The sequence below is a fragment of the Trachemys scripta genome, chromosome 3, assembly GCF_013100865.1.
Source record: "Trachemys scripta elegans isolate TJP31775 chromosome 3, CAS_Tse_1.0, whole genome shotgun sequence".
NCBI lineage: Eukaryota > Metazoa > Chordata > Testudines > Emydidae > Trachemys > Trachemys scripta.
The window spans coordinates 88,902,053-88,925,076 of record NC_048300.1 but is presented as its reverse complement, the minus strand read 5'-3'; the positions used below and the strand labels follow the sequence as shown (position 1 = coordinate 88,925,076).

The window sequence follows — 23,024 nt, the reverse complement described above, 5'->3', positions numbered from 1 at the left end:
TCTCTAATAGCTACAGATAACTTTTCTTTTTTTATCTTAACCTAATGATCCCACCTCAGGAAAAAAGAGAGGACCTAAAAGCATCTTCCATTAAATAAATGTCTTTTTAATGTACATTGTTGTCAGAATGTCATACAAAAATGGGGATCGCACTATTACAGAGAGCACTTACGGGTCCGTTCATATTAAAATGAATGGAAAGAAGGTGGGGGTGGAGCGTCTCTATGAATCCTAGAATGAAAGTTTTTCAAAGGAATGTTCTCTTTAATGTTTGACATTCATAAAAGGCAACCCAGATTCTAAGGATTATTAGTTTTCTATTTTAGTACTTGTGCCAGTTAAAATTGCTTACATTAGCTTCCATGTCAAACGAGGTTAGATACTCTGAAATGGAATAGTGACTGGCAGCAGAATACAGTATGCATACGTCTTATATTCTAATCATCCTTACTCAATTTTAAATGACATACAGATGAGAGAGGTGGCCCTATACTGAATTCAGAGGCTTTGGATTTGTTAAGAGAATCACAAAGGGATGTTATTCTTACTGCCTTTCCCCAAATCTCAAAATTATTGCTGTCATACCAGTTAGCAAACGCAGATCTTGGTGAGCATACAGAAATAGTGAGTTATTCTTAGAAAATGACAAGCATGCAGCCCCTCCAAATATTCTAAGAGCGGAGTGAACAGCTTGCTAGCTCAAGGTAATTCTCTAATTTTCTAGGTAAATTATGGGTGATTGTGGGTGATTTTATGCCAATGTGCAAAATGACCTCTAAAATGAGCATAGAAAAGATGCCCTTTTTCAAAGTCTCAGCTCTCATGCTGGATTGGAAAAGTACCATAAATCTTCCCTAATTATTCAAAAATTACAGGTGTAAGAAAATAGCATCTAAAAGGTCAGTCTAGGCAGCACATCATACTTCATCTTAACTACTCTACTCTGCATTGTCATAGGAATGTTTATTAACCTGTCTTCTGGATCGTGTATTCCAGGCTTATGCAGAGAAGCAGAGAGAATTCTAACCTTTAGGAGGGTATAATACACTGATCCTGCAAAGACTTGCATGTGTGCTTAACTATATGCAATATGAGTAGTCTCACTAAAATCGATTGAACTCACAGTGCATAAAGGTAAGCGTGAGTGTTTCCAGAATCTCAGCCATATTGTGTACATAATCATAAATTAATATAGGTGTACCATAGTTTATATTACTTTCATATATTTCTTTTAAAAATTAAAATTCATGAAGAGGGAGGAAAATTTATTTTGTAAAGGGAATCCCAATGAAAATGAAGCTGTCCTGGCTTTAAAATTTCCTCAAAGCCACTCTATATTTAGGCTTGGCAGAATTCTTTTTTTTTTTTTTTATATAATTTTGATGGTTAATATCACTGCTTTATTTTAAGCATTTTTTTAGATTTTTGTCTATTTGCATTTTCACAGTTGTGGGAAGTTACTGGGGGATGTCAGAAAATTATTAAATGACAGTAGATATTGAGAGTCAAAAAGTTATAAACTATTAAAACACTAATTGTCAACATCGCATGTCAAAATATACCAAGTAAATATCTTCAAATCAACAAATCATACCTGTTTTTACTGTTCATTCACAAGCCTAATTCATTTTTTTTACTTTGCCTATCTGTAAATTTGGATTATCAATTAAAATATTTTTTCATTGGGTTGCATGTATATGGAAGAATCAATGTTTACCAACATTTACCAATAGAAAAGCTTGGAAGGATTAGATTTTTATCTTCTATCCAGGGTAGATAAAAATCGATGATTTTTTAAAAAATTGATTTTTAAAAATTTTAATTAAATACAGTTTTATCTTTTAAACACAAACCTATTTAAAATTAAATATGACATTTACAATGTATATTAAAGCCTAATGTTATAATCTATTAAAATCACTTAAATAGAAAAAATATCAAGTAGTACATGTTTGCTGCTAAGTTTTAAAGAATGTCAAACCGCTTAACTGGTGGAAGTCACTGCCAAACACCTGCATAGAGTTTGCTGAAGCACTAAACCAGCCTTTTTTGCAGGTGCAGAGAGAATATTTTCTTCATTTCATTTTATTCAAATAGTTCAGTGAATAATGAATAGTACAGTCAAAGTCAAGAAATCAACTGGCAGTTGAAAAAGCAGAAAAGCTGGTTTTCCTCTTCCAAACTATGTATAAAAACTAGGTGTGAGATGAAAGACATGGTGACCAGAAAGCATCACTTTAATGCACTAACTACAGATAGTAGAACTTCCTTTGTTTAATAAATCAGTTTGAAATCCAAAACATATTTTGATGCACATTTTGATAAATATTTTTCTTATGTATCCAGCACATTTAAAGTAGATTTAATTTAAAAAATAAGTGCTGTTTTTGTGCATTTTTATTGAATTTGAATTGCTATCCAAATTCAGCTTGACACAAATCACAAGTAAAAACATTAATTCTAGTAAATAAAAACTTCATCATTCACCATTTTCTAACATAAAAATGTAAAAAATTAAGAATCTGAATAAATGTAAATAATTCACTGCTTTGATAACAGCAACTGCTCATTTATCATCAAAATTCAGCTCTTATCGTAAAACATGCTTGTGCTTGGTTCAGATCTATAAATCTTAGTGCAATTTAGTCTACATCTACACTATGAGCTTGGGGTGTGATTCCCTTGCACATGTATATATACTCATGCTAGCTCTCAGCGAACTAGCATGAGTATAAATAGCAGTGTGGCTGCCTCTGCTGCTACTACCGATGCTGCCGTGGCTACACTGCTATTTATACTCGTACTACTCTCAGCAAGCTAGCGTGAGTATATGTACAGGCGAATCACACCCCTAGTTTGCAGTGTAGATGTAGCCTTATGAATGCCCAAGGGATGCTTTCTTTGAGATCCCGTCTCTTTGCATTTATTTCCTTTTTGAAGTTTATCCATATTTAATGCTACTTTTACTTTGTATTTACATGTACTTTTCAATTAGGTCTCCTATAATTAAACTAAACACCTAACCCCCTAAAGAGGGAAAATATTATTGCTGTTCTACATATGGTTAAATGGAGATACAGAGGTTAAATCACCTACCCAAGGCCACACAGCAAATCTGTGGAAGTGCCCTCACTAACAAATGATGGCATACATGTCTTTTGTGTTTTAATTATTTTAGCTTATGTAAACAGCTGTGCAGTGGTTTTGTACTGTTAACATTTTCTAAAGGTTAAGATAAATGAAAAACAGAATAGTGTGTTAGAAGTTGTCACAAAGATGACAAAGTCTAGTTAATAACTACATTAGTCACGAATTACCATGTGATTCTCCCCAGAATTTTCCCTGCTTCCCATACAACAGATGTGTAAGCAACAAGAAAAAAAAGACACCACAAATATCCTTCATGAATCATCCTTGCCTTTTTCCTAGGAGAAAGAGAACATCTCTATTTCTGAGGTGATAAAAAACTGATTTATTGAAGGCAGCACAAGCAAAAGGACTTTTATGACTCAGTTTATCTTGACTGTTAATTGTTGTACATTTCAGCTCTACAAATGCTGGGGGCATTGTTCTGGCTTTAGAAGAAGAACCATAATCAGCTGGTGGTAGAAAATAGGCATTCAAAGGTATGTTTTGATAGTTGCCAAATGCTATAGCTGCACGTTTAATTAAAACAAAAATGTATTGCATATTACCTCTAGTTTAAAATATGTGACCACAACTCAACCATAACTGCTAGAAAACTGCTCAACTATAGCACATTTTTTAAGTGATTTGTGCTGTTGACATATTGTAGCTATTATAATTCTAAGGGAAGCAGAATTAAAGCTAATAGAGTTGTCGTCATCACATATGTTCACTTAGAATAACTGATTCATGATAGTGCTTGGAATTAGCTTACAATTACATATAAAAAATGTTCTTTGCTCCATATGCTGACTCAAGACACAAGGACTCTTATGTGACAGAGCTCTCCTTTGATGTTATAATCTCTGCTTGAACATAATCATTCTACTCAATTGTCACCATATTAATATTTCCGGTTAAGTATTTATGTTGAGTACAGTATAAGAGGAAGTTTAAATGGGGCAGCCTGGCAGTCTGCCACATGGGAGTCAGACTTTGTGAGTCAAGCAAGCTTTCCAGGGCGGCAGGAGCGAGGAGAATGGAGTAAGTAGCATGCTTGACTGGAAGGATGGGTCCTGGAGGACCTCCTCAAAATGAGAGGAAATTATTTCCTCTTCAAAACAAGTCCCTGTCTATACCAGCCTTTAAAGAGGGCTAGGAGCTATGTGGTGTGCATGATGCTATCCAGTGGTTCTCAACCCACGGCCCATGGGTGCTTGCAGCTCAATCAGCACAGAATCCTGAATCAGAATGAAAAAAATCTCTAAAACTTTTGCAAACTACAAAAAAAAATTCAGTTCAAGTCAATCAAAACACTTCATCTTAATTTCAAAATGTTCAGCTTCAATGTTGACTTTTTTTTTACTAAACATTTAATTAAGAAAGTCATTTAGAACTGAAAAACTTAACTTTTAATTTAGAAAATGTCAAAACGCAACATTTTGACAACTTCAGAACTCCCCCCCTCCCTTAAAAATGTTGAAACAGGAAATTCATCTAAATTGACCCTTTCTCACTAAAAGTTTAAGTTTTGACAAACCAGCATTTTCTGATGAAAAAAACACTTCATCTAAAAATTCCTGATGAAATTTACAGGAATGCTGTGTTCTGACTGTTTTTTGAGCATGGAAGTAGGCGGAAATTAAATTGTTTTAAGGTGGAATACAGGTTTTTTTTCTGCACTATTCTGCAAAATATATATTTAACCTTGAGAAAGAAGATCTTCGGTTGCAATGCGTTTGCACCTGGAGCCTAATCCAAAACCCGATCTGCTCCTTTAATAGCCCAGAGGCAGGGTTGGGGGACAGGGAGCAGCCAACCCTGCCCCATAGAGAAGCCCAGCAAACAGGTGCTCTGAATCAGGTGATACAGCTGATCAGCATCTCATGATTGCCCCTTACTCTCAGCTGGACAATATAAAGGAGAACTCAGCTCCGAGGGGGAACCAAGAGAGAGATTACACTCTGGTAACCAGAGCAGGAGGCCGCAGCAGCTGTAGGGCCCCTGGGGTTGGAAAGGGCCCTACCGGCAGCTACTGGCAGCCAGATGTCCCCCGTCTGAACCCCCTAACCAAGGTGTTGTTTGTGTTACTTTTTATACTCTTTGTGAAGCCAACAAACAGAGCTCTGAAGAAAGTGACAGAAACCTAAGCTGGGTGTGGCTAACAGTCTATCCCCAACTGATAGCTAGGGCACTGGTGGAGAACATGGGCATAGCTTGCCATTGACCATGGAGAAACGTGGATCCTGCAACTCTTGGGAAATGGTTGGGAGAGCAGCAATAGCGGCAACACCAGGAGCTGCAACTGATCCTAGCACAGCAATGGTTACAGCAGCAGTTACAAAGAGAGGAGAAGCAGCAGGAGGATCAGCAGCCATCCATGCTCAGACTTCTGGATTGGGACTCCCAGGCAGGGCCAGCTCCAGCTTTTTTGCCGCCCCAAGCGGCGAAGGAAAGAGGAGGAAAAAAAAAAAAAGCCGCAATCAGCGGCACTTTGGCAGCAGCTCTACCGCGCCGCTTCATTCTTCGGCGGCAATTCGGCGGCCGGTCCTTCCCTCCGAGAGGGACTGAGGGACCTGCCGCTAAATTGCCGAAGACCCGGACGTGCCGCCCCCTTCCTTGGGCCGTCCCAAGCACCAGCTTGCTGCGCTGGTGCCTGGAGCCGGCCCTGCTCCCAGGCTCCACAGATTGGTGCAGGGCCATGGTTGCCAATGTGGCAGGGAGGATCCCTCACTAAGATGGGACCAGAAGATGACTCGGAGGCCTTCCTAGAAACCTTTGAGTGGGTGACTAAGGCCTATCATGATATGTCTACACGGCAATTAGACACCCAAAGCTGGCCTGTGCCAGCTGAGTTAAGCTAAGGGGCTGGGCTAAGAGGCTGTTTAATTGTGGTATAGATGTTTGGGCTCTGGCTGCAGCCCGAACTCCGGGACCCTCCCACTTTGCAGAGTCCTAGAGCTCGAGCTCCAGCCTGAGCCTGAACATATACACTGCAATTAACAGTCCGTTAGGCTGAGCTCTGTGAGCGTGAGTCAGTTGGCATGGGCCAGCCACGGGTTTTTAACTGCAGTGTAGAAAATACCCACTGTGGCCCTGGAAAGCGTGGCTAGCACCCTATCGAACTGGAGGGGCACCAGTAGCGTGCTGGATTGTAGGTGTGTCTGCAGCAAAAGATTATGGGACGCTTAAGGCTGCCATATTAGATCACTTACAGCTCAGTGAAGAAGGGTATCACCAGCGATTTAGACAGAAACTGTTTTCCCCAGACTTTCACCCTAGGATGACAGTACAGCGGTGCCATGGTTTTAGCACTTGTCGGTTAAAAGCAGAGGATCACTCCCTAATGGGAATAGTGGAGTTGGTAACCTTAGAACAGCTCTGCAAGAGCCTGCTGGCGGCTACAAGGCATCCTGCTCATGTGTGTAGAAAAGGCAATCCGCCTCACGGAACACTTTCTGGAGGCAAAATTAGACTGAGCTGACAAAAAAGCCCAAGAAGCCCAACTCCACTGCCTCACAGTCTATAAGAGGATGGGCACAGGCTGCAAGACCCCCTTCAAGCAGATCAGTAGGTTATGGGATATGTTTGTGCTCTCCCAAGGGGATGTCTCCTAACTAGCTTTACCTGGGATCAGGAAGGCCATGGGTATAAAGATAGTCCCTAGATGAAGTGTGACTAGACCCATGCCTGTGCTTTAAAATTCCTGGAGGAACCCTGGGGCCTGAAGGGGTATGGTGTGCCAATCACAATAGAGAGAACCACAGTGCGGGGCCTACTGGATTCTGGCTCGGGACAGACATTTGTACAAGAGCAGTTTGTAGCTTCTGGGGCTCTATGGGGTGCAGAATGGGTGTATATGGGCTACGTTCAGGGAGTGTCATGCTTTACCCCACAATCAGTGTTAAATTGACCGGGGGGCCCAAGAAGCTGACTTGAGTATGGCTGCAGCTCAGCACCTGCCCTAGCCTATGGTGGTGTGAGGCTGAGTCTTGGGCCCTGAAGCCAGTATTTTGAGGGCAGTGATTAAAGCAGGATCAGAACCCACTCTTGGTGCCCAGTCGGACTATAGTCTAGAAGAAGTCCTTCCCTTTTCTGACCCTATGCTGTTTGATCTAAGGCCCAAGTCACACTGGGAACGGCGTCAAGCCAGAAGGGAAGCCCTCGGGGCCCAAGGGGAAGAGATTAGGGAAGGACACTGGAGTGCACTGTAATTTGGGCTCCCCTGGGGTTCACCCACCAGAAAAGGCAGACCCAAACAACAGGGGAAGACCTGCCAGGCTTGAACCAGGGAGAAAACTTCATTCAGGGACAGAGGGAGGATGCAGTGCTCAGACTGTTATATGGTGACCGACTATAGCGAATGGGGTACTGGTTGGCCCTGTTCAGGACTCCCTTTTTGAACTAGAGGGGGATCGCCTGATAAAGGTGACCCAAGACAAACAGACTGGAGTCCGTAGAGCCTAGTTCCCAGGCCATACTGGAACCAGATATTAAAACTAGCTTATGATATACCTTGAGCCTGCCACTTGGGAGGGTGGACAAAACCAGGGAAAGGATCCTGGCCTGGTTCTTTTGGTGGGGCATTTACCAAGATAGCAAAGATTATTATGCATCCTGCCCAGAATTCCAATTAGTGGGCCACAGACTGGCTCATAGGGGCCCCTTAATTCCTTGGCCACTAGTGGGCACCCCATTAGAGTGGGTTGGGATAGGCCTTGTAGGACTCCTAGAACGGAGTTCAAGTGAATGTTGATTTATTTTAGTAACTGGAGAGTACACCACCCAGTACCTGGAGGCCGTGGCCTTGCGCTCTGCAACCACACAGGCAACAGTTACTGAAAGTATTCTCCTGGGTAGGAGCCTAAGAATCATCCTGACATATTGGGGCATGGCCTTCACATTATGGCTAATGCAGGAGGAATGGGCCCTTCTGAAGGTCCTCTCTGTAAGAACCTCTTTCTACCCCCTGCAAACAGACGGATTGATAGAAAGGTTTAACTGCACGTTAAAAGGAATGCTATGAAAATTTGTAACTATTGTGTCCCGGAACTTGGATAAGATGTTATCCTATCTGTGGTTTGCGATCAGAGAAGTCCCGCAGTCTTCTATGGGCTTCTCTTCTTTTGAATCACTATATGGAAGGCAGCCCAGGTCAGCACGTCATGATTGGCCCACACTTTCAGCTAGATAATATAAAGCAGAGTTCAGCTCCATGGAGGACTGAGGGGAAGGGGGGGAAACCAGGAGAGAAGATACACTCTGGTAACCAGAGCAGGAGACTGCAGGCAGGCAAGCCCTGTGGAGGATCCAAGGGTTGGAAAGGGTCCTAGCTAGTAACTACCGGAGGCCAGAGGATCCCAGTTTGAACTCCCAACCAGACTGTTTGTGATACTTTGCGCACACTTTTCTTTCTTTCTTTGTGAAGACAATAAACAGAGCCCGAAAGAAAGGGACAAAAACCTAAGATGGGCATGGCTGACTGTCTGTCCCCAGCTGGTGACTAGGGCACCAGCATACAGTTGCAATATTAGAAACAGACAATAACTATTCTGTGGTTGCTCCTACAGCAGGCACAAGTTGCGGTGGTATACAGTCTTGTTATTGGAGGCTTAAGGATATAACATCCAGAATAGGTGCTGGCTTTAATTGTTTTGAAGCCAGTGAAGAAACATCACTACAAATGCTTTGCAGCTGCTTCTGAACCACATGAACACATTAATGAAAACAAATTATTGGAAAAGTTATAGTATAAAATGCATTAGAAGTAAATGTGCTAGATTTTTCATTCATTTAAATTCTGACTTTCTGTAGGTGATGAATGCATTAAATGATCATAAACCTGACCATAACAGACACCTGCACCCATCACACAATTCAATACATCTGGCAACATGTTCAGAAGAAACAGTACTGAACTAGCAAAGATGCTGAAAGTGACGATCAAGTTTCTTTGGCAGTTATTCAAGGAATACAGACCACTTGTCAATACTAGTACTATCCTACCATTACTACAATACTTGATCAAATAAATCACTAGAAAACACAAAAATACTAAAGGTCAACGTCTGTGAAATGTCTTTTTGTGTAAACATACAAAAAGAATCCCAGCAAGTAAAACTAAAATGTTTGTGAAATGTCATTTTAAGTGTGCTTATTTTATCTCCTGCCAGCAGATGTAGCTGTGGTGCAATACACAATGCAAACACATCAGAGATGTTCTCTCCAGTTCTGTGGTTAGACGGCATTATCCTTAGAAGGTGACTGTTAGACAAGTATGCTCTTACTCTTCTGAAGTCTCCTAGGGAAGATTTTGTTTTGCATGGAAGTAAGTGCAACCTGGATGCTGACAATTAAATATAACAACCCAGTCTAATAAATGCTTCTGCCTTCATAGCTGTGCACTATAATAGATCACAATAACTGCTGGCATCATTTCTACCCTTAATTATACCAATTCTGTCAGGACAACTCAAGTTTCACTGCTCTTATAAAAGCCTATCAGTGAGTCTCCTTTCCTTTATCCACCTCTGTTAACCCTTAAATAGCTCTTAAATTGTAATATCCTATGTTGTTTTTAATTTTATACTTCCAGGTAGAGCCCGGCATGGGGTAGTTTTTTTTAATGCCACTCCCATTCCGCCATGCAATACCCACTCTCACCCACTCCCACATTGTTTGTTGCATTTTTATCCCACTCATGCTATTATGACAGCAGGTCCTGGGGGATCCCAGTCCCGCTGCAGTGCTTTACTTCCAGGCACGCGGTAGACAAGTTGCATGAGATGCTCACCACTTCCCTCCACATATTTTTGCACGAAAGAATTAGAATAGGTTTATGGCAGGTACATTGCTATCAAGGCCAGATCAATGCAGTCCATAAGCCTTAACATCTGAGTGTCACAGTTATTACTGAAGCCAATGGGAGCTGAAGGTACATTTTTATTTAGGTGCCTAAGTATGCATGTAGGAATCTAACCTTAGGCACCCAGATTTGAAAATGTTGACCTCGGGGTACAAACTATAATCGCTATTGTAGCTTTAATAGTTTTATGTGCAAAGGAATGTAAGATCACTCTTAAAAGTAACTGTTAGTAGACAACATTTCTATTAATTAAAGTTGATTTTTGCCTGGTACTTCATCATTCCACAATTATATGTTAAACAAGCTAACATATTTTTAACAGACCATTTTGTAGGTCTGTACCTCTGCTCACATGATAGCAATTGATAACTTTCCAAAAAGCATGCACTTGTTTCCCTGGATACAGGGAAAAAAAATATATCAGCAACTCCTGGTCAAAATGATTATGTCTAACACATGCAAAACTAGAACTAAGGGAATGATAGCAATGTTACAATGTGAGTTCCCAGAGATAGCTCTTGGGACACTTGGGAGCTATCTCTGGAAACTAATTTCTAAACTCCAGATGACGCTATTTTGATATTCAACCTTGCTTCTGTGTATTATGTTAAAGGGCTAGCCAAAAAAACACCAGCAACAATACAAAAAGATGACTTGCCTCAGAAATACTACTTGTATTCAGAGGAAATTTTTTGTTCAGTTAGAAAACTTTTCATTTACAGTATACTTTGGGTTTTGTACTTGTAGATACTTTAAACATTTACAGTTCAGTAGGTGCATGATAAGATCAGGAGAGGAGAAACAAATACATGACAGTAGTTAGTATAAAATAGCAATTTTTGATTGTGCAAAAGACTCAGACTTTAATGCAGGAAGGCACAATCATGATCATCTAGTCTGATCTCCTACATATTGCAGGTCACTGAACCTCACCCACTCACTCCTCTTGTAGGCCCATAACCTCTGGCTGAGTTACTGAAGTCTTCAAATCTTGATTTAAAGACTTCATGTTACAGGGAATCAACCATTTGCTCTAGTTCAAACCAGCAAGTGACCCATGTCCCTTGCTGCAGAGGAAGGCAAAAAACCCCTAGGGTCTCTGCAAATCTGACCTGGGGGAAAATTCCTTCCTGACTCCTGATGATCAGTCAGACCCTGAGCATGTGGGTGATACCCACTCAATAATCCGTGCTAATCTGCATTATCAGATATGGGATATGCCAATTTCTCTAAGATCTGAAGATTTTAAAAAGCTAACAGAACAATATACATCAGTGGTCGGTAGGTTGGATATTGGGCCAGTGTCAGCGTAGATCCATACTTCTCAGGGAAATACAAACTAAACTCAATAAAACAGAATTATCAGAAATTACTGACTAGAGACAAATCCCACCATCCTTTGGCACTGCCAGAAGTGCTTTGACAGAATGGAAATAAGAATCAGCAATATACTGTGGAAAGCACCATTTTGGCTGCTGAGTGATGTGCTGCAGCTCAGCATGTAAAGGAGATAATTGGATGTCCCCATCTTCTTTCCCCCATTGTACCCCACTGCAGCCTGATAAAGTGTCTGAGTTTAAACAAAATTGCTTTGCATTTGTCTCATGTCCTAACTGAAGGCTCTGCCTCCCTTCACTTGTTCCTATTAAGAATATTGTGAGTGTGTGTGAACACTATATGTTGGAGCCAAATGTTCTTCTAGGAAAAGTGCCAGGGGAAGTAGGGCCATGACACACATGACTTACTAGTAGAAGGGTTATGAGGTAATTCACAGTGGGGCCAGAGGAAGGAGTGGAGATAGGGGTGTTGCTTAATAAGGAAAATGTCAAGCGGGAGTATGTTTTTTTCATTTTGGGAACTAAGAGGGAAGTTCTTGCTGGCTATGGAGATTTATGTAGTTTGTTAAAGAAGCCAAGAAAACGATCTATTCATTAACATTCCAGCTTGGGAAGCAGACAGCTCCACAAACCTGCAGTCACAGGGAGCCCTGATGGCATGTCCCACTACCAGGGACAAAATGAAATGCTTGTATGATCTTTACTGTTCATATTCAATACTATGTGGCACTGGAGCATAAACACCTCTGTGTTGAAGATAGCTTGAACTCCTTGTGGTATAAGGATGTTTCCCTAGCTCCTTGGCCCTGACTGATGACTTCACAAGATTCCCCCTCCTTCTATTTCACATGAAACCGCCATCCACTGTCCCCTTACTCTCTACAGAAAGACACCAGTGAGGAAATTGATATCTGAAAGAAAAACAGATGGCTCTTATATTGCTGAAGTACTAATGGAAAACTTGGACATCTCATGCCTGAAGGGGTGCTGAAAATAAACAGATGGTGCTAAAGGCAAAACTTAGACTGTATGGGGAGCTAAGCAAGGGATAGCTTGGAATTCACACCCCCTAACACAGAGAAAAATTGTGGCTACTATTCTAGTCTTATGGCTGGAATAGTGACCCTATGTGAAGGCTCTGGAATACTGGTTCAGTGAGGTTTTTACTCACGAAAGCTTATGCCCAAATAAATCTGTTAGTCTTTAAGGTGCCACCAGACTCTTTGTTGTTTTTGGTTCATATAAGTATGGTATAAATAGTTCCTCTCCCATATCACCCACAACAGCCCCTTCCAAAACAGCCTATTTGTGGCTAGTATGAAGCCCCCGCTTTCTGGTGCACAGAGGCTGAGCAGCCATTCTCCCTTAGCATACACCCCTGCAGATGGCACTCTGTAGGGCTCAAGTGGTGCGGAGGACTCACGAAAGACATTCCACACCTAGATCACAATCTGTGAGGAAATGATGTGTGGTACTCACACTGTGAACTCCCAAAGCCTTCCAGATGGCAAAACTGATCAGCCCAACTCCACACCAGGCATACAGCGAACCCCACCCCAAGGCTCGTAAGGCCAGCGATGAACCATTCTCTGGTAGTGCAGCTGTGGCAGTAATACCCTAGAATCAAGATTAAAAAGGTCAAGATTCAGTAACACAAGGATTTTAAAATATCTAAGCTAAGAAAAAAATTAGCTCTAGGCATTTGTCTCTTTAGCAAACTCTACTATTGAACTAAAGATTCAACAGCATTTGACAGTAGCACCAGAGGGTAGAACAAGGGGGTTAGTTGAATCCCTTCCTGTCCCCCCAAATTCCCACAGAGCTGGGGTGAAACCCTCCACAAAATTCCTCAGGATTAGTTGCTCTTAATCCTCCAGGAAGGAGACATGTGCTATTGACAGTCCTAGCAGTTGTCAATAGCACATGTGGGTAGCACACTTGCTATCTCAAGAACCCTAATGTCAGCTGCCATGCGGGGATGACTGACTGACTGACTGACTGGTTGGGGGCAGAAGATGCAGTAACTGAGTAGGAATCAGGAAAAACAGAAGGGCCCAGAAACACTTTCACAGCCCCAGATCACTAGGAGTCAGAGTGTAATAATGCTCTAAAACTCATCTCTGCAGACCTGTATGCTGGCCCCCTGGGTAACAGCAGAGAAAGCTGGAGAAACAGCAGGGCCCTGATGACCTTCAGCCCCATGTGGAGCAGGTACCTCAGAACGAGTGGGACTAATGTGAGGATGGGGGGAGAGGAGCATAACCTGAAGGAGTTCTGAAAATGGGCTTTTAAAAAACAAACAAAAAAACAACAACTAATGTTGTCTGGCACTGCTTGGATCTCATTTCTCCAAAGAATCCATTGACAGGCAAATGTAGAATCCTGTTCAGCCTCCGTACTGGTCATGCTGAGTCATTTTAACCATTTAACCATTTGTCAAAATTCCGATACATCAGGGTTGACAAACCTAATAACACAGAAATCTTTCTCTGGAAAAATCATTTCATGCTGAGCCAAACAGGTTCCCTGTTGTGATTTGAGGTCTTTGGGTGCTGACCTAATATTAATGTATTATTACTAATATAGGAGTACATAGTACGGTTTACACTGAACAGTCAACATTTCCCTAGTTATCACACTGTGATATCTGATTAAGTGTACTTAATTCCTGTAGAATATGTGTAACCTACAGAATGTAACTGCAGTAAACCAGATACCACTGCAATGTGGTAACCATAGGCACAAACTCCCTGGGTGCTATGGGGCTGGAGCACCCATAGAAAAAAATAGTGGGTGCTCAGCACTCACTAGCCACAGCTCTTTGGCGGCTCATGGAGGGACTTGGGGGAGGGTGTAGAGCAGCCAGCAATGGGCAGGGGCCTCAGGGAGGGAGCAGAGCAGGGGTGGGAAGATTCAGAATGAGGGTGGGGCCTCGGGGGAGGCGGCAGAGTTGGGCGGGAAGAGGGCGGGACCTTGGGAGCAAGGTGGAGCACCCCTGGGAAAAAGTAAAACTCAGACTGACTTCATTGGAACTACTTAGTTTCAGGTAAGGACTGCAGGATTGGACCCTAAAACTTTAGTATGCTAACTATAATATGAGGCAAAATTCTTGGTAAGACCACATAAAAAGGTCATGATAAACCTTGGTAAGTGCTAAAGTTTACTACCCTGAAAATGCTCCCATTCAGGCCCCGATTCTAGAAACACTTTTATGTGCTTAAATGTATATACATGAGTTTTTCCTCTGAACCCAATGGGACTGTTAAGCACATACGTAAGTGCTTGCAGGACAGAAGACAAAGAACATATTGCTGTATGTAAATTAGCCCTTAAATTAAATAAAACTATTCTAGAAATATTAAGATTCAAACCTGCACAATAAAGTAAACCAGTATCTGCACACACTATTTAAAATTGTTTAACAGTAATTTTGTTTTGTACTCAGAATTCTGGAAGAACTGATTAAAAACGGAAGGAATGAATCCTCAAGGTGAGGCCTTCTCCATGGAAACAGTATGCTGGTAGGTAAAATTCTGGGAGTATAACAAAAATTGCCATTTTATTTTTAAAGAGCATGAAACTTCTGTGCAAAGGTAACAAATAGTCATTAGAAGTGTAAACATGCAAAAAAATAGGTTCATTTGCAAAATTATTTAATCAAAAATATGAAATCCTGACAGAGAAAATTCATTTGCAAGAGAATTTAAAGAACAGGTTTTTTTCAGATATTCTAATAGCAAAGAGAAATATGTAGTTAAAACTAAGTATTGGGATTAGCTTGATTTCCGAACTTGTTTAAAGCATTTATAGCTCTTGGATTTTTGCTTTTCAAAGGTGACCTGCCATGGAAAAAGATTAGGTTTATGATCTTGTATGATATATACAGAAGACCTGAAAGTAAGTGATGGTTTTATTTTTTTCCCTAAAAAAGTTTGTTACAAATTCCTGTCTTATCTATCCTGTTTTTCCTGGAATGCTTTATAAATCTCTTGATGGTGATGGATGATATGATGAACTAGGATGATGTCTTCATAATTACCAGTAAAATAAACCTTGAGCAGTTGAGAGAGGGAGTTTTAGTCACAAACTTTAGAAATTCTAGGTTTTTGTTTATTTTCATTAATACCTATTTAACTCAAACATGTGCCAAACAGCTGTGAGAAAAGATCTCATTGCTAAAAGATCAACATCCTTACCCTTACCCTAAAGTTAAGAAAACTCCCACACCAGTTCTTTAGCTCTCCAATGTCACCTCCAGCAAAATCAGAGAAGACAAGATTTTACACTTACTGATATTTCTAATGTAAATCAGCAGAAAAAATATCTAAATTGACCCCACCCTACCCACTAGTTAAGCCTTTATTATACATCATAAAAAAGTGCAAAAAACCAAGTGCACGAACCCAAGATTTTCCCTTTGCAGGTCATCTTTAAATAATCTTCCTGAAAATTTTAATATAGATCCTGCTATTTGCCCTCCTGCATTGCATTTCTATCTTTAGCATATGTAGAGTGCCCACCACTTCCAATATCTACTGGACTTTGGAATAGGATCAAAAACTTTTCATTCAACTTTGAATCATCAAACAACTATATATTTAAATAATCCCAAAGACAATCATAAACATTAACCATTTTCATTCACTTTTTAAATTTCTGAGATTTAGTTCTGAGCATGGTTATCCAGCTGAAGTATATGTTCACAAAGGATATATTCAATAGCAATCTGGCTCTTTACATAGCCTAATCTAATTCAAGAGTAGAAGCCATTAACAAAAGGTTATTAGACTAGGGGCAACTCAAACACTGTTGGCTCAGTTCTCACCTTAGAATGATGGGCACATATCGTTTAAAATCAGAGTGGCATGCAAGTATACATGCATTGTGTATATGCATATATATATATATGCACAAAGACACAAACTACAGTGATGATTATTCAGACTAAGTCCTTTATATAAAAATCCTATGATCTTGGTACAGTAGCTAATGAATGTTCATAACAATGATTCTGTTACTTTTAGAAATTCTATAACTTTTCTTTGTCTGACATTTTTCCTATCTAAATATTTCAAATATAATATTTGAATTTCTCTACTTTTGAACATGACAAACCATGCACAAAAAATATCCACTTCATTGAATCTTTAAGTGGGAGACACGAGTGTTATTTGTGGAAACGGCTGGCAAAAATGAATTCTATTTAAATGCTTCATTGCACCAGAAAAAGTGATAATGGAAGAAACTGATCTGGCTTTATTGGCAGTAGTTCAAGAGAGTTCAGTCACAAGCTGACTCCTCTGGGGTAGTAAATATCCAAGTAAATTGTGTTTACAGAAATCTTTGTCATAAGATGTTCAGGCAAGCTATTTAAATCCTCAAGAGAAGTGATGAATGAATTGCTAGGAGAAACACTTCTGAGACCACAATGCAATAGCATAGAAAAAATGTTTCATTAATTAAAACATAGAAATAGCTATGTGTTGCTCTTTTAAGTAAATGGGGTTTTACTCACACGTTTGTTACTTACTGTCAGTACACATTGGTTTCTCTTCATCACAGCTCCAAGGTTTGAAAAAACCTCTCTGAATACAAAAATAAACTGCTAAAACACTTTTTAAAAACAGGCCAGGAAAATATGGAACAGAATTGGCTGACTTGATTCCAAAATATATGTTCCAAATTTCTACTTTTGGGGGGGCGAGATTGAGGGACAGCGAAGTAAACTGGAGTTGAAGGTACCTTTTTCAAATGTATTAGGGACAAAAGCCCCAAACTTGCAATTGTCTCCATGTGAGCAGCTTTCTATGTCTGCAAAGAAGCCCCACTGCCTTCAAGGTACTTAAAGTTAAGCACATGCTCACTGCTTTGCTGGATCGGGGCCAGAGTTCTCAGCACCTGGCATGATTGACCCCACTGTGAGTAAAGTTAAGCACATACACAAATCTTGGTAGGATTGGAGCCTAAATCACAAAAAAAAGAAATTACGAGTTTGTCATTTAATGGCATTGGATTTTATTTTTAAAAAATCTCCTAATTGGCAGTTTCTGCCTTTGGGTGTTGCAAGTCAGAATTAAGGTACATTATCAAAGCTTGTCCTGCAGATACTCCATACATGCTTAACTTTACTCTCTTGAGTAGTTACACTGATTCCTATTTCAATGCATGGGAGTGAAGCTAAGCATTTACATAAGTATCTGCAGGATTGGGGCCTTGCCTTGTACTTTCCTAATCGAAAGGTGCAAACTTGTGTACTGTGGTCACGTCAGGCATAAAGATGGAAATAACCTCGAGAAGGTCATCATTAGGGTCCTACAAATTCACAGTCCATTTTGGTCAATTTCACAGTCATAGGATTTTAAAAATCATAAATTTCATGATTTCAGCTATTTAAATCTGAAATTTCAGTGTTGTAACTATAGGGGTCCTGCCCCAAAAAGGAGTTGGGGGGGAGGGGTTGCAAAGATATTGTAGGGGAGGTTGCAGTACTAATACTCTTACTTCTGCACTGCTGCTGGCGGCAGTGCTGCCTTCATAGCTGAACAGCCGGAGAGCGGCGGCTGCTGGCCAGGACCCCATCTCTGAAGGCAGAGCCGCCGCCAGCAGCAGCACAGAGGTAAGGATGGCATGGTATGGTGTTGCCATCCTTATTTCTGCTCTGCTGCTGGTGGGGCGCTGCCTTCAGAGCTGGGCCCCAGGCCACTAGCCACCACTCTCCAGCCACCAGCTGCCGCTCTCCGGCCACCCAGTTCTGAAGTCAGCGCAGAACTAAGCTGGTATTACCATGAGCCCCCTAAAATAATCTTGTAACCCCCCCTGCAACTCCTTTTGGGTCAGAATCCCCAATTTGAGAAATGGTGGTCTGCCCCGTGAAATCTGTATAGTATAGGGTAAAAGCACACAAAAGGCCTGATTTCACGGTGGAAGACCAGATTTCATGGTCTGTGACATATTTTTCATGGCCATGAATTTGGTAGGGCCCTAGTCCTCATGTAAGGAATGGCGGCAGGTCATCATAGTAGGGCATGACCAGCGAGGAGATGGATAGATGGTGTCCAGCAGATCACTGGGAGGTCAGCTGCTGAGTGCTCAAAGCTAGTGATGGATTGAGAAGGCTTCTGAAAATTCTGCTATGGTTTCACCAATAGTCAGACATGAATAAATGGATTTTACTTACTTACTTATTTATAGCAGTCCTTTCCTGCATCATGCCTGGCTCTTACCCCTGCTGTTAGTCTCTCACTTTTGTAAGTATAAAAACATTATTCATTTTAACTATGCATTTTACATCTATGATGACTGCATTTAACTTTAAAGCTAGTTATTCATGGTTATGCTTTTATTTTTGTACAATATCATTTAAAAGTTGTATTGTTACAAATGATAATGTTCAGTGCTCTAAAATATACAATTCTAAATGAAATTAATAATGCTACTACAGAGCTACTTTTCTGTTCTGATGACTAGTCAGCCATTCTTTTGTTGACAGTTATACCATTTTCAAAGTCTAGCCTCAGTCTTGTGAAACTGTTCACCAGCTATCCTCACAGTCAGCATGGCAAAAAGCAGCATTTCCTTTTTATGCTCTCTAAAGTTCTAGTTCTTGGTAGACACTGATGTTTGCTGATAAACTGTTTTAACCCAGTTGCAGGGCTAGCAGCAAATATAAGTTTCAACCAAAAAGGAAAATCCTTCACTTCATTTGGTGCCTCGTCCAATCTTACTACTACTCTTCAGTGTCATCTTAATGTCCTCTAGATTAATTTCATATTGAGTAGTAGGGCAGGTTAGCCAGTGAAGAGCATTACAGGTCTGAAATGGTGTTAACATAATGTCCAGGAAAAAGTTGTTTTAAAACATCATTGCAAGATGGTAAAAAATAATAGCCAGTCAGAATGAAACCAACTGTGCTATTTGTAACAGGATTTATATAATTTGTGGAATTATATTATTATACAGTGTGCCTACTTCTTAATAGATTTAAAATGAGACAACTGTCTTAGTTTCTACATATCTTGCAAAACTTGAATGTCTCAACATTAATTACAAATAATTACACGTAAAAAAGCCAACGACACTATACTCACACACTCTAAGTAGAACAAAACAAAACATAATAACTGATACTATAACTTTATATCCCTCAAACCCTCCTCTCTCCAAAAGCTGAGAAAGAAAGATGAGTTTTGCAGACAGCTTTGAAGGTTAAAAAATCTGGGCATTGTTAGACTAAATAATTCTTTGTATATTTTCAAATCTAAATAGGCCATAGAAAATACAATATTGCCACACAATAACGTATAAATACATTCTACAACTAGACTGACTTGTTTATTTTTAAATCCAGTGAAATTTAATGTTCATCAAAATCTTTTAGCACTTGCCAAAGCCAGGTATAAGGCAGGAAGGCACTCTGCAAGTTTTTCCAAAAAATCTCACCCAGTGTACCTTAATCCTCACCTACATCACACCTTTTCCAGTATTCTAGTAACACAAGGCTCTTCTGAACAGAATAATAATTGTGCTAAACCAGTGATGGGCAACCTGTGACCTGTGCGCCGCATGCAGCCCCCGTCAGGGTAATCCGCTGGCAGGCTGCGAGACATTTCGCTGATGTTGACCGTCCGCAGACATGGCCACCCGCACCTCCCAGTGGCCGCGGTTCGCCGTTCCGGGCCAATGGGAGTGGTGGGAAGTGGCACAGGCTGCAGGGATGTGCTGGCCGCCACTTCCCACTACTCCCATTGGCCAGGAACGGCGAACCGTGGCCACTGGGATTTGCGGGCGGCCGTGCCTGCGGGTGGTCAATGTAAACAACTGTCTCGCAGCCCACCAGTGGATTACCCTGACGAGCCATGTGCGGCCCATGGGCCACAGGTTGCCCACCACTGTGCTAAACTGTAAAAATGTTTTTCACTGTTGGAGAGGATGGGATGTTAAAAAACTGATCCCTGTTGGTTTTCTGCTACTAAAAGAACCCTGCTGTTTATTTTCTTATTTAAAATTATCTAGATTTTGATAATTTATTTTCTATTAGTTTGTCTTTAGAAGAATTATTACATTACTCACAGAAAAAAATGTGTATGCTTCATCTTACTGTTCACCTACCTGAAATTAGATGGCGTTTGCATTTTTTGCTAGATATTCTAGTATTAGAGGCGACATGGGATCAGTATGGAACAGCCACAGAGTGATATGTCTCAGCCTAAAGTAGGGTTTTGCAAGATGAAGGATGGATCTCAGATATTCCCTCCTCCAAAAGAAGAGATTTTGAGGGTTCAGAATAAATGCTGTTATAAACTTAATGGAAAGTACAATGAATAAAATGATATGATTTTGTATGTTAGATCAAAAGGATTTAGAGGATGAGGCCTCTCTTAGGTGCAATAGATATTATAGTAGGTTTAGTGTTTGATCAATTTTAAGTGTTTATTTTACAAATGCTCGTTCAATGAAAAACTGATTAAGGAAAAACTCTTCTTGAAAAGTTGTGTTCTGTTCCAAGATTAGATATATTTGCACATACAGTCCCATCATAGGTTTGTCCTTGCAGTTAAAAATGCAAAATATTTATAGGTTTCTAGGTCTAAATGTTTATGGCACAGATGTTCTACTAGGTCATTATGTATTTACATAATCTTTATTTTAAAATTCTCTACTTACATTAATGATACATACTAAATGTCCTCAACTTGAATACCTTTTAGAAACTTTTTGAATGATCTAACACTATTTTTTATGTATCTTATTGCAAGTGTTACATACATGTGAGTCACAGACCAGTATATATACCATGTGTTGTAATACCTAGGTGGCACGGGACAAATGAAAGATGGAGTTTAAGTTTGAATGTCCATGTTTTTCTCTGTATAATCTTACTAAAACAGCTTTCTGCACATTTATTTATAACAGTGATCATTCACACACTAGGTTTATCTGTGACAGTGTATTTATCTACATGATATTCATTTAATCATATAGGTTGTAATCTTGCAAATGTGTGTGCTTAACTTTGAACTTGTCAATGGGACCACTCACATGAGTAAAGTATTTGCATGTTTGCAGAATCAGGGCTTTAAACGGCAAATTTATTGTTTAACAGCTTTGTGTTTCAATCATTTTGTGACAGAGGGCAATTTCCTGCAATATCCCAGATAATAAGATTTAACTTAATTCAGTAAGATTTAAGTTTAAAGATCCATTGTATTAAAAATAGAATTGTTTGTGTAGTTGTAGGACTGTATGCAACTTTTCTAGGATACTGACTAATGTATACCTTGTATACTTTTCATGAGTGTGCTAGTTCTGTGCTGAGGCTGTTATAAACTTGTGACCATAGACAAGAATCCTTTGTGGGGTCTGAAGGACTAATCACCTATCAGGACCCATGTTAGAGTTGGGATGATCTCTGGTAAGCTTATTAGCGTACATGTAGGTTCTTTTTTGTTTTTAATATGTTTTCTCTTTAATGCTTTTATCCTAAGAATAAATAAGTTTGCACAGAAAGTGCTGTGAGGTAGCTCAACTGTTGGCAGTAACATTGTTATTAGTCTCTGAAGAGAAAGCAAACAGGTCTGCTTAGGCAGTCTGACTTTGCTGGTGAATTTATAGTATAATTACGGAGCTGTGCAGCCTGGAAATATCTCGGTCAGAAAAGTGAGAGACGCATGTCTCCACCCAAGAGAGACAATGGCTGGAGAGCCAGAAGCCTAGCATATGTGCCCTTGATGGACAATAGAGGGGGAATACAGGTGTAGTCGCCCTGAACTGTGACACATGTATTTAATATTTTTCATTGGATTATAGTAATATGATCACAGCAGACTGAATAAACTTTTTATAGGGCTTTATTATAACCAGCCCAGATCTGCCACTAGAGCAGTAAGGAACACACACCTAACTTAGAATTAACTCCTGCTCTCATTGACTTCATTGATGCAAAATCAGGCCTCCTGGTTATAAAACTACTATACCTTTAACAATTAGTATAGCCAAAACGAGCATGCAATAATACACTATGAAGCAAAGATTTTATTTTTACTTTTGCCTGGTTGTATAGTACTTTAAAAGAAACAAACCTTATTGAACCAGTTGGGGTTTTTCTTTTTAGCCATAGCAAGTGTTGTACCAAAACCAGCTATCATTCCTGCAGTAGCAACAGTACCTAGAAAAATTCCACCTGCCAACAAAATTTAAGAAATTAAAATAATGGATTTCTTTCCTAGAAAAAAATAATGTTTAAGCATTTAAAAAAAAATCAGAAGTGCAGATCTATCAGCAGCTGCCTAAGGGAAAGGAATAGCTGTCAAACTGCTCATTTTCTAATCTAGTGAATGACAAGGAATGTTTTGTAATATAATACTTTAAAAATCAATTATTAGTTTATATCAACAAATTAAAACTCTGATTTGCTACTTCACACTCCTGGTGAAGAGAAAGGGCACATGGCCAGTAAATCCATGTAGAGACTGATCATCTATCGGAAAGGTGAGTGAGGCAACTTCTGTTGTTGAGAGAGAGAAGTTTTCAAACCACTCAGAACTCTTCTTCTGGTCAGGTCTGTGTGGTTCAAAAGCTTGTCTCTTTCACCATCAGAAGTTGGTCCAATAAAAGATATTACCTCGCCCACCTTGTCTCTCTAATATTCTGGGATTGACACAACTACAACTACACTGCATTCATCTATAGGAAAGTCA

At 40.1% G+C, this 23,024-nt stretch overlaps 1 protein-coding gene across 1 annotated transcript in view; it reads right to left on the bottom strand.

Annotated features, from left to right (window-relative positions):
• Positions 1–23,024, bottom strand: part of TMEM242 (transmembrane protein 242) — a 32,471-nt gene that overhangs the window by 7,969 nt on the left and 1,478 nt on the right. Inside the window, exons 2-3 of the mRNA XM_034765326.1 lie at positions 22,407–22,507; positions 12,808–12,945 (exon numbers count right to left, since the gene is read on the bottom strand). Coding sequence (XP_034621217.1) covers positions 12,808–12,945; positions 22,407–22,507 — 239 coding nt within the window. The remainder of the gene's footprint in view (positions 1–12,807; positions 12,946–22,406; positions 22,508–23,024) is intronic.